The sequence below is a fragment of the Erinaceus europaeus genome, chromosome 8 (genome assembly GCF_950295315.1).
Source record: "Erinaceus europaeus chromosome 8, mEriEur2.1, whole genome shotgun sequence".
NCBI classification, from domain to species: domain Eukaryota; kingdom Metazoa; phylum Chordata; class Mammalia; order Eulipotyphla; family Erinaceidae; genus Erinaceus; species Erinaceus europaeus.
In genome coordinates this window covers 15,694,573-15,709,006 of record NC_080169.1, presented here as the reverse complement: position 1 = coordinate 15,709,006, position 14,434 = coordinate 15,694,573, and the positions used below count along the sequence as shown (strand labels likewise).

The following is a 14,434-nucleotide window of genomic DNA, read 5'->3' as shown; positions in this document are numbered from 1 at the left end:
AAAAATGAAATTGACTTTAAATTTGTTTCTGTAGACTTTAATAGTGGCATCAAATCAGATGGTTATCACTTTTATGATGGTCTCATTGATCAGTTTAATTACTTTAAACATCATTGATCACAATTTGAAACATTACTGTTTCTATCATAAATGTTTTTTTTAAACATAACTCACAGTGATTCCATGCTAGACATTTACTTCTTGCTTATAGTACAATAATCAGATCACTGAATCAAATGAGGTACACTGTGGGCCCATCAAAATAGCTTACTTGAATAGTGTGCTGCATGGCCTGGACATGACCCAAGTCTGAGCCCAGCTCCCACCGCATGAATTAAGCTTTGGTGCTGTGGCCTCTTTCCCTCTCTGACTATCTAAAGAGAGGAAAGGAGGTGGAGGGTAAATGAATGAGTTGAACACAAATAATGGGCAGATACTTTCTTATGAGTAGAAACATCTATAGTCAATCCATACAGGCCTTTTTTTTAAAAAAAAAAAAAAAAAAACATTAATATGTGTTGGAGAGAGAGTCACATACGACAGAAGCCAGAGTGCAGCTCTGATACATGCAGTTCTGGGAGTGGAACCAGGAGCCTCAAGCATGCAAGTCCTGTGCTCTCTCAGCTGAGCTATTACCCCTAGACGCCCATTAGCTTTCTTTAATTCAATATTATTGGTCTACAGTATTATACAAGAAGCCTATTGTATTTATCATATATGTCCTCTACTTGCCGTATTGACAGCTTTTAATATATGATCAAGTCATACACCTGCAGTATGTGGCACACCATCCTTCCCACTCTGTTTCATCGTGTTATCTCTGAGAGGGTAGGGCATATCATAATTCATCTGCCCTCTGGGTTCCGCAACAGTCTTAATAAAGAGGCCTAGAGGATTGGCACTTAAAGATACTGAGTATCATGTAAACGAGATCACCAAGGCATGTATTCTGTTGTTTGTGTTAAGAGTCCAAAGTAGTTCAGTGTAGTGAAATAAAGAGTTAGAGATGTTAGGTTGTTTTGGGTTTGGATTGGTTTGTTGTTGTTGTTGTTTGTTTGTTTGTTTGATTGATTCATTCATTAACCACTGAACAAAGCCACTATATTGAGACCTTCCTCTTTTACTATTCTACTTAATAGGAACAATATGCCGGAATCCCGCAAATTAAAAACAAAGCTGATGAAGCAGAAAGGAGCACGGGCATATGCCTGTCAGTGTAGCTGGAGGAATATTGAAGAAGTGACTCCTCTTCAGAGTGATCGCCAGCTTCGTTGGGTTTGTGGTAAACACTAAGAATTCAAACTTTACACTCCCGACAAATGCATCCATGATGCAGTCACTTTTAATCATCATCATACTTCAAGATACACCACAGTATACTGGGAAAAGGCAAGAAACTTTATTTAATGACTGTATAGCCTCAAAGACCAATAGCCATGGGAAGGCAATGTACTTTAACATTTTGCAATTTCTGCTTTTTGATACATGGGCTTTTCACATGACAAGCTATCTAAATTCCCTCTCTTTTTTTTTCTTTCTTTTTTTTTTTTTTTACTAATTTATCCCCGTTAAATGGAAGTTTAATTTGGTGTTTCATAAATAATCAATTACAGTATTACTGGTTGTTAATACACTTGGCACAAACGTTTGTAGCACTTAAAAGCTTGCCAGTGCAGAGAGATCATTGGGCGATGTGTCTGTCACCTTCTCTAGCTAGATTTGTTGTTGCCCCAGTTCATAATTTAGACATGGGGGAGTTGGGCGGTAGCGCAGCAGGTTAAGCACACATGACACAAAGTGCAAGGACCAGCATCAGGATCCCGGTTCAAGCCCCCAGCTCCTCACCTGGAGGGGAGTCGCTTCACAAGCGGTGAAGCAGGTCTGCAGGTGTTTATCTTTCTCTCTCTTCTGTCTTCCCCTCCTCTCTCCATTTCTCTCTGTCCTATCTAACAATGACGACATCAATAACAACAATAATAACTACAACAATAAAACAACAAGGGCAAAAAAAGGGAAAAATAGATAAATAAAATATATTAAAAAAAGAATTTAGGCATGGCAGAAGCATCTCATCAATAGCTAGTTGAAGGGTTTCAGGAGTACAGGCGTGTTACGAAAACACAGCCTACACTGGATCTTACCCTCACACTGATTCAAAGCATCACTATATACAGTCATATACTTACAGTTTTCAGTTGATTCTCCTTTTGTCCATTTAGGTATCAAAAGCTTAGTTCTCTGCCACCCAGAAAGTGGCACAATGGGGAAAAGAAAAAAAAATAGCCTGCTATTTTAACAAGTATCCACTTGTACATAATTTTTCTTTGATGTACCTAAAGCACAAAGAAAAAAATCTATTACATACAGTTTATTATTAGACTTTCAACTTTTTTTAGCCTTTTAATAATGCCTTTAACTTCACTGGATGAAGCAGACAGCAAGATTTTTTTTTTTTCAATCAGCCTGTTGATTTTTCTGATAGTATCAGATTAATATACTGTCTACTAGATTAGTGCATGAAAAGAAAAGGTTTGGCTGAACTCTGTTGGCTCCTCCCCGACATCACTGAAACTTGAGGAATCCTGGAGTTGCAGCACGTTCAGGAACTTAGTTATGTCAGAATTAACTAGCCCCATCATAATAAATCTGGGAAGCTTCCAATCTGCCAAAAGCACTGCCACATGGTAAAGTTAGTAAATAGCTCAAATGTGTGATACCAGACATACCACAAGGGAGTAGTTGAAGCACAGTCATGATGTCTTGTTAACCTTATACTGAATCTTATCTACTCATCATATTTAAGCAGGGAAGAAAGAAAAGGTTTGTATCCCAGACCTGGTATATCTGCCTATATGTATAGCATATTCTAATAAATTTAACATTGCAACTGAACACATCTCACAGTAGCAGATGCTCACTTTTTTTTTTTTTTCAGATTTCCATATCAAATTCTTTCTGCCACCAGGGTTAAATATATGCCTTCACAACTCCACTGTTCCTGGCAATCATTTTTTTTTCTTTCTTTTTTGAGAGAGAGACTGGCAGCACTCCTCCCCAGCTTATGAAGTTTCACCCCTACAGGAGGGGACCAGGAGCTGGAGCCCCAGTCTTTGATGCTCACATTTTTGTATTAAGAATATGTTAACAGGCCAGCTGGTGGCATACCCAGTAGAGCAGACACCTGCCCCACCAGAAATCCTAGTGGCAAAAAAAAAAAAGAGAGAAATGTTTTCACTTTAGTGAAAGATGTACAGAGAAAGGGAAGCCAGAGCACTACTCAGCTCTGGCTTCTGGTGGTGCTAGGGATTAAGCCTACAATCTCAGAGCCTCAGGCATGAAAAATCTTTTGCATAACATTATGCTGTCTCCCTAGGCCCGCTTTCTAAAAAAAATATATGTCTGTAATTGCATCAGAAACTGAGACTGGAGGATCCACTGAAATCACCTATTCAAAAATAATAATAAAATAAAATAAGACTTACATTCAGAAGCTCATAGAATTTGGCACTTTGGTCATAATGGTGATGTTTTCTTTTTATTCAAATGAGCAAATTCACTAAATGACTATTGTGAAAAAATGTCTGATTTCATGAAGCTTTCCTGAAACTAGATGCATTGCCTGTTTTAGGTATATGCTACAACATAATTATAACAATAGTTCCTCAGTGTGAGAAATGTTTATATGAGTTCAGATTGGGTGGGGAGGGGGGAGTTTTGTTTGTAAACTTTTTAATAGTACAATATTAAATATTAATTTTTATCTAAAATGTAGATAGAGTTATTTTTATATGCAAGTGGGTAAATTATTACGTTACAATTTAAGCCAAAATTCAACTGTTGTTATGTTTTAGTGTTTAGAAGAAAAACATACCATATACAAGGACCTAAGTTCAAACCCCGGGTCCCTACCTATAAGTCTACAGGTGTCCCTTTTTCTCCCTCACTATCTTCCCTTCACCTTCTCTATCTTCCCTTCCATCTCAATTTCTGTCTGTCCTACCAAATTTTTTAAAAAGGGGAAAAAAACATATATAAGAAATGATGGGTTCATCATGCAGGTACTGAGGCCCAGCAATAACCCTGGTGGCAGTTTGGGGGGGGGGGAATACTTCCCATATGTTTTGCTTACAATATGCATAATAATTTATTACCATTAGCAAGTAACTACTTTTTGCCAAACCAGATAGCTGCTTGCTTGAATAATAGTCTCAAACCCTGCATGATGGTTATGCAAAAAGACTCTCATTCCTGTGGCTCCAAAGTCCCAGGTTCAATCTCCCACACCACCATAAGCCAGAGCTGAGCAGTGCTCTGGTAAAAAGGAAAAAAAAAAAAAAAAGTACTTACTCAAACTAAAGAAGAGAAGCCTGCTGTAAATGTATGTGTGTGTGCGTGTGTGTGCACGTGTGTGCGTGTGCGTGTGTATGTATGAAAGAAAGGAAGTATTCCAAGAACAGGGCAGGAAGGATAAACCCTGTGAACATGGTAGTTTAGATGCAAGCCGTAGTTTGTTGATGTCAGTCCCCTTGGCATCCTTCCCTTATCTAAAGGAGATGGCATCAGACTATGAATTGTATTACTTCTCCTGCTTTTCTTATTGAACTAATGGTTTTTAAGTCTAACTCCCCATAAAGGGTCTTTGTATCAATAATCACTGTAATGAAGCTTAACAGCAACTTTCAAATGCTGATTTTTCTGTTACAGTTTAACAAAATCTCTACCAACCGGTTTAATGCAACTCACCTTACATGCTGTCAAAAGAGGTTCTTATAAATTTCAACATTACCATCACTTTAGAAGTCTCACATCTTATTTATTTGTGTTTGTAACAACATTTAGTGACATTTTAAATATGACATGGATTATAAAGATGCACATGGTTGATAATTTAACATGTTTTCAGGTGTTCCTGAGATTATGAGTGCCAATGAAATGTTTCCAAATCAGAACTGAGTATCATGTCCCTTAATAAACTACTTAACTTTCCTGGCATATTTGCCTCGTGATAGGAGTGATACCTGCTTTGTAAAGTTGTTACAAAGATCACATTGTATGAGAAGTCGGGGCTAGGAGATGGCTCCACACAGGGATGGAGCACTTACTATTTTTGAGGTCCTGGGTTTGATCTCTGCCAACATGAGAATATCATCAGCAGCACCAGGGGAGGAATCTTCACGGCTAATGGATAGTGCTTCGTGCCCCTGCCTCTTCTCTGTCTCCTGCTGTATCCTTTCAGGGAAAAAAAAAAAAAAAAAAAAAAAAAAGGGTGGGGGTTGGGAGGATGAGAGAGAAAATGAGAACTGAGCCCAGAATTACATAGGCACCAAAACTATGGGTTCATTCCCTGACACTACAATGAATTAACTATATGAGAACAATTCTCTAATTACCCCTGAGGAGAAAAGCATCAGCATCATTTTATTTTATAAATTCATGTAAACATGGCCAGATTTTTTAGACAAAAGTTAAAACTATGTCTTTCCTTGAGAAAAAAAGACAACCAAACATTCTAGGCTGCCTTATTTATTTATTTATTTTTTTTTGCTTCACCGCCTGTGAAGTGACTCTCCTGCAGGTGGGAAGCCAGGAATTTGAACCGAGATCCTTATGCCAGTCCTTGCGCTTCACGCCATGTGTGCTTAAAGCACTGCACCACTGCCCAACTATTTTTAATAGTCATTTATAAGATAATAGGGGTATAGTTCTACCACTCCCACCACTAAGTTTCATGCCACAGCTCCCCCAGTGATAACCATCACAGTTCTCCCAAGGTCTTAGATATTAGTGGCTATATATTTTTTTCAAATTCATGTATTGCAGTTCTCTCTATTCCGGATATTAATGAAATCATCTGGCAGTTGTCCTTGACTTCCTTCCCTAGTTTATTAAGCATAGTCACCACCAGTCCCACCCATTTTGGCCCAGAGGACACAATATGGTCTTTGAATTGCTAAGTAGTACTCCATTGAATATATGTTCCGCAACAACTACTACTTTTTGTATTGATGAGACTCGAGCGATTTTTATTTGATTATTAAAGACTTTTTCCTCCTTACTCTGTCAATGTGTTTCTCACAATTTGCTTTGTTTTCTTTTCTAGATATTTTAACCATTTAATCAGGAAAAGTAAAAGCCATGTGCCAAAGAAGCACATGGGCCCTTCAGGCAAATATATATTATCACCCCATGCAGAAGCTTATCCCATTTTTATTCACTCTACTTCCTTTCTAAGCTACTCCTATAACTACTACAACTTCTACATGTCCTTCCTTAATTATCTTCCCTCTCAGAGATGGGACAAAAACAAAGATTTCTGGTCACAAACATTCTGGGCCCAAATAGAACTGGGGTTCAGGGCCCTCTGGTTATCTTCTCCTAACATTTCCTCCTCTGGGACCATAGTCCAAAATTCTTAGGCAGTACAGAAGGAAGGAGTTCTGACTTCTGTAATTGCTTCTCTTCGGGACATGGACTGAGCAGTAATGTCAAATCTGACTCATTTTTCGGACTCTCTCCCTGGTACAACTGTGATTCTCAGAGTGCTCTCCACTCTCAGGGAAATACCCAGGAGTCTTTTGGGGTCCTTGAAATTAAGTCTGTTATTTAAACGTATTACTTTCTTTTTTTAGAGGTTTTATTAATTAGAGGAGAGGGAGAACTAGGGCATCATTGTGATACATGTGATTCAGGGGATCAAATTTGGGACCACATGTTCAAGACTTCAGTGCCCTATCTGCACCACCATCTGGGCTACTGTCAAATTTATTTTTGTAACAACCAAATTGCAAGGAAGACTGACCTCAGGGACAGAACTGAAACTGATACCAACTAGATGTGGCAGCTTCCATCGATGGTGTAGACTCAAGACCCTGGGTGGTAGGTAGCCCAGGCTACCTGGCAGGATCCAAGTAAGCAAGCTACATCCTTTGACCTCTGCTTTTAATGGACTTTATTCTAATAAAATCCAAATGTTAGAAGATGACAAAGCTCTGGCTAGTGCAGCACAAGGTGGGGGGGAGCTGGAATCAAGTCAGTTGTCAGAAAGCACTTAAAAGTATTCTGAGTATTGGAAAGTGAAGCCCAAGGACTAGTCTTACCGAGGATTTGTTCTTTAGAACATGTTATCAGGAGGCTTAGAAGACTGGAGTACCTCTGGGGGGCGGGCTTCACAAGCAGTGAAGCAGTGCTGTGGGAGTTCTCTCTCTACTCCTCTGTCTACCCTTTCCCATTTAGTTTCATTCTGTTTCTATCCAAAGTTAACTAACTAATTAAATTTTTAAAAAGACTGGAGTAAAGACTGCTTTTACTAGAGATCAATTCCAGAGAAAAGCAAGAAGGGTGGTCCCGTCTCATGAGATAATTGCATCATTATTTAGAGAGAAGGAAACTGAGGTAGAATGAACTTCCCCCAAATCACATGGGTTATAAATAGAGCAGGATTTAACTTTCAGTCCCCTTGCCTCCTCTATGCATGTATAAAGAGAAAGGAGAAGTTGCCTCTGCAAGATGAACTAGAGCAGAAATCAGTTGGGCAACCCAGGGCTCCTGCCTTGGTATTCCCCAGTAGAGAGAACCCCGATGGGCTAATAGATAAAAGCCCCAGACTGAGACTAGACCATCCCATTCTTGCCAAAGTGGTGCTTTCAGATAGCATCTGATTTTGTTTAGAGAAAGTTGTGGTGCCCAGCCACAGGTATTCTCTCTGTCCCAGTGCTGGTGATAGCTCCAGCAGTCCGAGTGGATGTCACTTGGCATTACAAAAAAGTTCAGGTTAAGGTTCAACAGAAGAGTTCCACAGTCCTTGGTAGCCAAGTCTGCCATGGGTTCATGGATAAGGATAAAACAAACCTAGGACTCAAACATAGGTTCTCATCTGGCTCAAGAGTTCTCAACTCTAGCTTCAGACTGAAACATGAGAGGAGCTTTAAGACATTCCAGGGCATACATTCCAGGAACATAAAATCTGACTGATTTGTCATCAGTGAGGTCTAAGCACCATATCTTTTAAAAGTCATTTCCCCAGTTCCTCCTGTGTGTAACCAGGGCCAATATCCACACGTAACAGTTCAGTCTTAAGCATATCACATCCTCTGGGGTTTCGAGTCTTCACTTGAAAAAAAAAAATTTTTTTTAAGGATTTGAGAAATAACCAGACTGGTACATGTGCTACTGGGGACTAAACTCGGGACCTCACGTTTAAAAGAGTCCAATGCTTTATCCACTGCACCATCTCCCAGACTATGAAAAAAACAAACAAAAAAAAATCTTTGAAGATTTCTTACTGGCAATCTAAAAAAATATGAGACTATACTGAATGGTTTTGATTGTCTGAAGATTAGACTGTGATGGATCTCCAGAATGTAATTATTCTGAGATAATGATTTTATTTAAGGTTCAGAGTGTATTGCCACCAATGTTTATCTTTATCCCTTAAAGCAGTGTAGTTCAATGTCAAGTTCAAGGTTTTGAGTCCTGTCATGAAACATTAACCTTACCCAGAAAATAACAGAAACTTCCAAATGTGGGAAATGCAGTTCCTTCCCCACTAAAAGGAGGCATAAGAGCAAGCAGCCTTCCAGGAAGCAAGTCAGGCCATCCATCTTCCACTGCAAAGAATAGCAAGACTCTAAAAAGGTGATGGAGGACAGCTTTATGTTACTAGAGACACTTAATGGATCCTAGACGCCTATGGGAATTTGTTCAGAATCCTCTGGATTCATGGTGTGTGTAGGGAAAATTATAAAAGATTCTGGAAGTCGGGCAGTAGCACAGTGGGTTAAGCACACGTGGCACAAAGTGCAAGGACCAGCATTAAGGATCCCGGTTCAAGCCCCAGGCTCCCCACCTGCAGGGGGGGTCACTTCACAAGTGGTGAAGCAGGTCAGCAGGTGTCTATCTTTCTCTCCCCCTTTCTGTCTTCCCCTCCTCTCTCCATTTCTCTCCTATCCAACAATGATGACATGAATAACAATAAAACAACAAGGGCAACAAAAGGGAATAAATAAATATTTTTTTAAAAGATTCTAAGAACACGATCTCTAGTCTTACATTTTTTCTCGAGGTATAGAGAATCCAACAAGATCTTCCCTAATTCACCGAGGCACAGCCTAGTCTAAGCATCAGTCACCTGGAGGGATCCAGCAAGTGCATCCCAAGTCACTTTGCTCTACCCTCTTGTTTCCTCTGCAACTAGATAGGCACTTCAGATCACTTAGTCTGTGTTTGCACTCATCTTTGAAAGAACAGAAGATGTTTAGTTAAATAGTATAAATTCATTCTGAGCTCTCCTAGACCCAGAGATAAGCCCAGGGGATGAGACAGAAAATACAGAGCAGTGCTTGAAAAGATACAGATGATATGTGTCTACATGAAGCTCACAGAGGGAGGGAGTGCCCTGCCCCCCTGTCTTGCCTCTAACCTGTTAGCAGAATCTCCCCTTAAGTAGTGGGTGGGAATAGGAGCCTCCATCCAGAGTCAAATGGCCTGAATTTCGTGGTCCAGGAGGTGGCGCTGTGACTAAGGCAATAGACTCTCAAACATGAGGTCCAGAGTTTGATCCCCGGCAGCACATGTACCAGAGTGATGGCTGGTTCTTTCTCTCCTCCTATCTTTCTCATGAATAAATAAATTCTAAAAAAAAAAAAAAAATGGCCTGAATTTGAATGCTGATTTTGTAACTTACTCAGGAAGCACTGTTCTTCAGCTTTCTTAACTCCCTTGAGCCTCTTCATCCCAGCAGTGGGACAGAGATGGTAAGAATGCTTACGGTACAAAACTCTGGGAGAAAGTGCATGGACCAACTCATGTAGCATTTAGCATGGCTCCTGGCACTTCCTTGCTAAAATCTCTGTCAATATCAAAAGTTACAGAATCCAGACCTCCCACCTTCTTTCTGTACCCCATAAAGAATTTTGGTCCTTACTCCCAGAGGGGGAGAAATGTTACAGGAAGATGACCAGAGGGCTCTGAACTCCACTTCCATCAGGATCCAGAGAGAGAGAAGAGGAAAAAAAGCAAAGACATTCAAAAGTAGTAATACGTATAGCTGTAACTTAGGAAGAGAAGACAGGACCATGGGGGGGGGGTGGGCAAAAAGATAAATAGATGATTATAGAAATGATGGCAAAAAGATAATTATAGAAATAATAGTCAACCCATACTTGTGACCTTGGAAGAACACTCCAGTGAAGGGAATAAGGACATGGAACTCCAGTGGTGAGAACAGTGTGAAATTGTTCCCATTATCTTGTAATTTTATAAGCCAATATTAAATCACTAACAAAATATTTAAAATGTACCTTTTATTAGAAAAAATTCATATTCTAGACAGTGTTTCACCACAGTCCTAGATGGGTTTCCTTCTTTAGCATTCTTCCTACTTTTCCTTAAATAGTTTTTGTCCCATGTTTAAACAGATTTTACTGTTTTGTCTAATAGCAGGCCCTCCAATATGATCTATTCAATGGGAGCTTCAGATCACAGATATGTTTCACTCAAAATACCCAATATTTGTTGCAATGGAGCCCAAAGGGAGCAGAGTTGATCAGACAAATCCTTTCCTAAGGAACTAACAATCAGCATTTTCATGTGAAGTGTCTTTGCCTCTGGTCAAATGCTGAACGTCAAAATACCTACTATCTAACAACAACGACAGCAATAACAACAGCAATAACAACTACAAGAACAATAAAGAACAACAAGGGCAACAAAAGGGAAAATAAATATTTAAAAATAAAATAAATAATCTATGTCTACAGACAGCACCAGTGCCTGTAGTGTTATTTCATGCCCTAGTGAAATGCAGTGCCGAGCATTCCCCATTTGCTCATCATTGTTTATGGTGCAACTCAGTGGAAACTGCAAATCCATATGCCAGTGTGTGTGCCAGAACGGTGCACACACACACACACACACACACACCCTTTGCTTAAACCTCTTCCATAATCTAAAACTCCTACTGCATCTTCAGGTCAGCCGTTGAGTTACTGACTCACACTGTGAGCCCAGTGCCAGCCACCACTGAGACCCAAGGGACCAGCAAAGCAAGAGGTGCTGAAGAAGGCCATTTGGGTCCGGGCTGGTTATTGTGGTGAACTGACAGTTTGCTCCAAGAACTTGAAGATTCGTAAAAATGCTGGGGGCCGGGCGGTGACGCACCAGGTAAAGTGCACATAGTACGAAGTGCAAAGACCCGCTCAAACATCCGGGTTTGAGTTCTGGTTCCCCACCTGCGGGGACGGTGGGAGGGGTCGCTTCACAGGCGGTGAAGCAGGTCTGCAGGTGGCTTTCTCTCTCCCTATCTTTCCCTCCTCCGTCAATTTCTCTCTGTCCTACCCAAAAAAAAAAAAAAAAAGATTTTAAAAGCCCATCTTGGTGAAACTAATTGCAGATATGGCCCATAGGGGGCAGACCTGCACTGATAACTAGCTTGCATTTCTTTGTTGCGATCTGATATCAAAAAAACATCCAGTTGTTTCTTTCAAACATCATCTGTTGGGCTTTTCATCAAAATGTGCCTGTCACTGTTAAGGATATGCCAGGAGTAGCGGAGTTAAATGTTTCTCTCTGTCTGAAAACAGAAATCCCCCTAGTCCAAACCACCTGCCCTTTGTTTTTAGGAAAAAAGATGGGCCTTGAATCTGTCAGTCTTACCAAGGAAGTTTTGTTGAGGGAAAATTCAGGACACAGAGGGTCCTGGAGAGTACATTTTGTTTTCCCTGAGTTTGCACACAGTCAGTGGCACAAAACTTCCAGGTTGAAGTGATGTGGATATCTTTCAGTGCGGTCACTGTGTCCCTGTGCCTGGATTTATTGTCTCACTCACTGGAATGGCAAAGCCTATGCCTCAACCCTAGATGAGCATTCCCAACAGGTCTCTTGTTGTCTTCCCACCTCTGGATAGACCTTGCGCCACTCCACAGCCCGCCCCAGTGTGCCACAATCACCCTCCTGTCATCCATAAGCTGCCTGATGCCCTAGTACCACCACCTCCTGGCTGCTGCTGGCCACAGCGAGTGTCTTCCTAAGGGAGAACCTTGACTGCTCACAGCTGTGCTCTCAGAGGTGAGGGTGTGCAGCCAGACCAGCATCAGGATCACTAGCATGGTGTTTAGCTCTGTGCCAGTCCAGTGGCCTCTGAGGGTTCATGCTGCATCAGGAGGGTATCAGAAGACCTGTCTGGGAGCTCCAGAGGGCGCAGGTGAGCAGGCCAGGAGATGTAGTTCATTGCCTGCTTATCCACTTAACCTTGATGGGTGACTCTCAAACACAAGCAGGAGCTGTGGACGTCTTGGCTCTGACTTCAAAGCTCTTGTCAGGGTTCAAGCTTGGTACTGTTTGCTTCCAGATTAGAACTTGTCTGAGCAAAGATGGGACTTCAGGACCGAGGGCTCCAGAAAAGAACACAGCATTTCAGAACAAGAACATCCAGACTGGGAAGGACATTGCAGTAGACCAACAGCCCAACTTCTTTGTTGCTGTTTTAAATATTGACTGATTTATTTATGAGAAAAATAAGGAGAGAGAACCAGAGCATCACGCTAGTACATAGGATGCCAAGACCCAGACTCAGCACCTCATGCTTGAGAGTCCACATCTTTATCCATTGTACCACCTCCTGGACCCCTCAGACCCTTTATTGTTTTTGTTTGTTTATAATTGATCACATTTTCTTCTATTTTTCAGCACTATAGGAAGTACATGATACAGTGATTCTATTTTCCTGTTTTTTATTTTTATTAGTGATTTGATAATAATTAACAAGACTGTAAGATGACAAGGGTATAATTCCATACAGTTCCCACCACCAGAGTTCTGTATCCCCTCCCCTCCATTGGAAGCTTCTCTATTCTTTATCCCTCTAGGAGTATGGCCCAAAATTCTTTATGGGATGCAGAAAGTGGAAGGTCTAGCTTCTGTAATTGCCTCTATTCTAGACATGGATGTTGATAGGTCAATCCATACCCCCAGCCTGCTTCTATCTTTCCCTAGTGGGGTAGGGATCTGGGGAGGTGAGACTTTCAAACACACTGGTAAGGTCATCTGCCCAGGGAAGTCAGGATGCCATCATTGCAACATCTACAATTTGGTGTCTGAAAATTTGTAAGACAGAACAAATTGTTTATTAAGCAGAAACCCAAACGTATGAATAGAGCAGATGAAATTAGGGGTCTTTAGGTAACCCTTAGTTTTATACAAATGATTCCACAAGTCCTAAGTTTTGACAGTGAAGCCAAACAAGGGTTCATTTCCCAGAGCTACAGGAAGGCAAACTCTGTCACACAGCTCATGCAAGAAGGAGATCTTTCTTTATTAATGTTCTCACTTGCAGTCAGAGACTGGAAAGCCATGAACTGGATTTGGGTGCAGCCAGGAAAAGGTCAAAGACCCCCTGGCCCTCCCACCAGCCAGACCAAAGGCTTCTCCAACTTCCTTCTAGAACAAAACCCATAATTGATTTTAACTATTCTTTTTTTTTGTTTGTTTCAAGAAGACAAGATTTGCAAGATTTTAGTCCCTAGAGCAGTCCTTTTGTTTTCAGGTTTGGGCTCTAAAATATTAGCTGCTGGAGTTAAAGTCAACTTAATGCGTGGATCTCAGGTCACTTCCTCCTGCAGACCCCCATCAGACTGCCAATCCTTTGGGCGACTGGTTTCCACAGAGCATCCCTACACTACAGAGAATTGGTGTCAGCAACCTTTGTAGATAAACAAAGTTCTGGAAACTAAGTCCAGTCAAAAGGCAGGTGGGCCCCTGAGAAAGTGTGTTTTAGGGGCTGAGGAGAGAGCTAAGTGATAGAACAGATAATTCACATATATGAGGCCTTAGATTCAACCCTTGGTGCAATAATAAAAACAATAGCCAAACAACAATTACGGCAACAATAATAGAAATCTCTGATGTTCAACCCCTCCACTTAACCTGTCTAATTCTCCTTCTCACTTTGTTTGCAATGTGACCTGCCCAGGTCAAACCTCTACAGATGATTCCTTGATTTCTATATTCCTCTTTATTTGTTTATTTATTGGCTAGAGACAGATATTGAGAGGGAAGTGTGAGGTTAAGAGGGAGAGAAACAGAGGAGACTCCTGCAGCATTGTTTCACTGCTTGTGAAGCTTCTCCCCTGCAGGTGGGGAATGGGGGCTTGAACCCCAGTCCTGGTTCACTGTAATGTGCTCACTCAAATAGGTGTGCCAACACCTAGGCCCTGGATCCCTCTTCATACCTTCCCTTCCTCAATTAAAACAAGCCACACCTGTCCGGTCTACCAGGGTCTGATGACACCAGCTTTCCTAACTGAGGGGAAAAAGAAATGGTAAGTAAACAACAGCCTCTCCCTCCAGCTGGTAAGATCTGGTAATGACTCCTAATGGTTCTGTCCTCACATGGATATTCTTTTTAAATAATTGGTTTTAATTTTGTGTTATCTTTATT

At 41.0% G+C, this 14,434-nt stretch overlaps 1 protein-coding gene and 1 long non-coding RNA gene across 2 annotated transcripts in view; both read left to right on the top strand.

The window, feature by feature from the left end:
• The window catches only part of CFAP418 (cilia and flagella associated protein 418), a 28,972-nt gene extending 24,555 nt beyond the window's left edge, over positions 1-4,417 (top strand). The window contains exon 6 of the mRNA XM_007532211.3: positions 1,140-4,417. Coding sequence (XP_007532273.1) covers positions 1,140-1,293 — 154 coding nt within the window. The 3' untranslated portion in view covers positions 1,294-4,417. The remainder of the gene's footprint in view (positions 1-1,139) is intronic.
• A 25-nt stretch (positions 4,418-4,442) lies between these two features.
• On the top strand, positions 4,443-6,055 carry LOC132539871 (uncharacterized). Its single transcript, XR_009551137.1, has 2 exons — positions 4,443-5,224; positions 5,882-6,055. It is a non-coding gene; the product is annotated as an uncharacterized LOC132539871 (long non-coding RNA).
• The last annotated feature ends 8,379 nt before the right edge of the window (positions 6,056-14,434 follow it).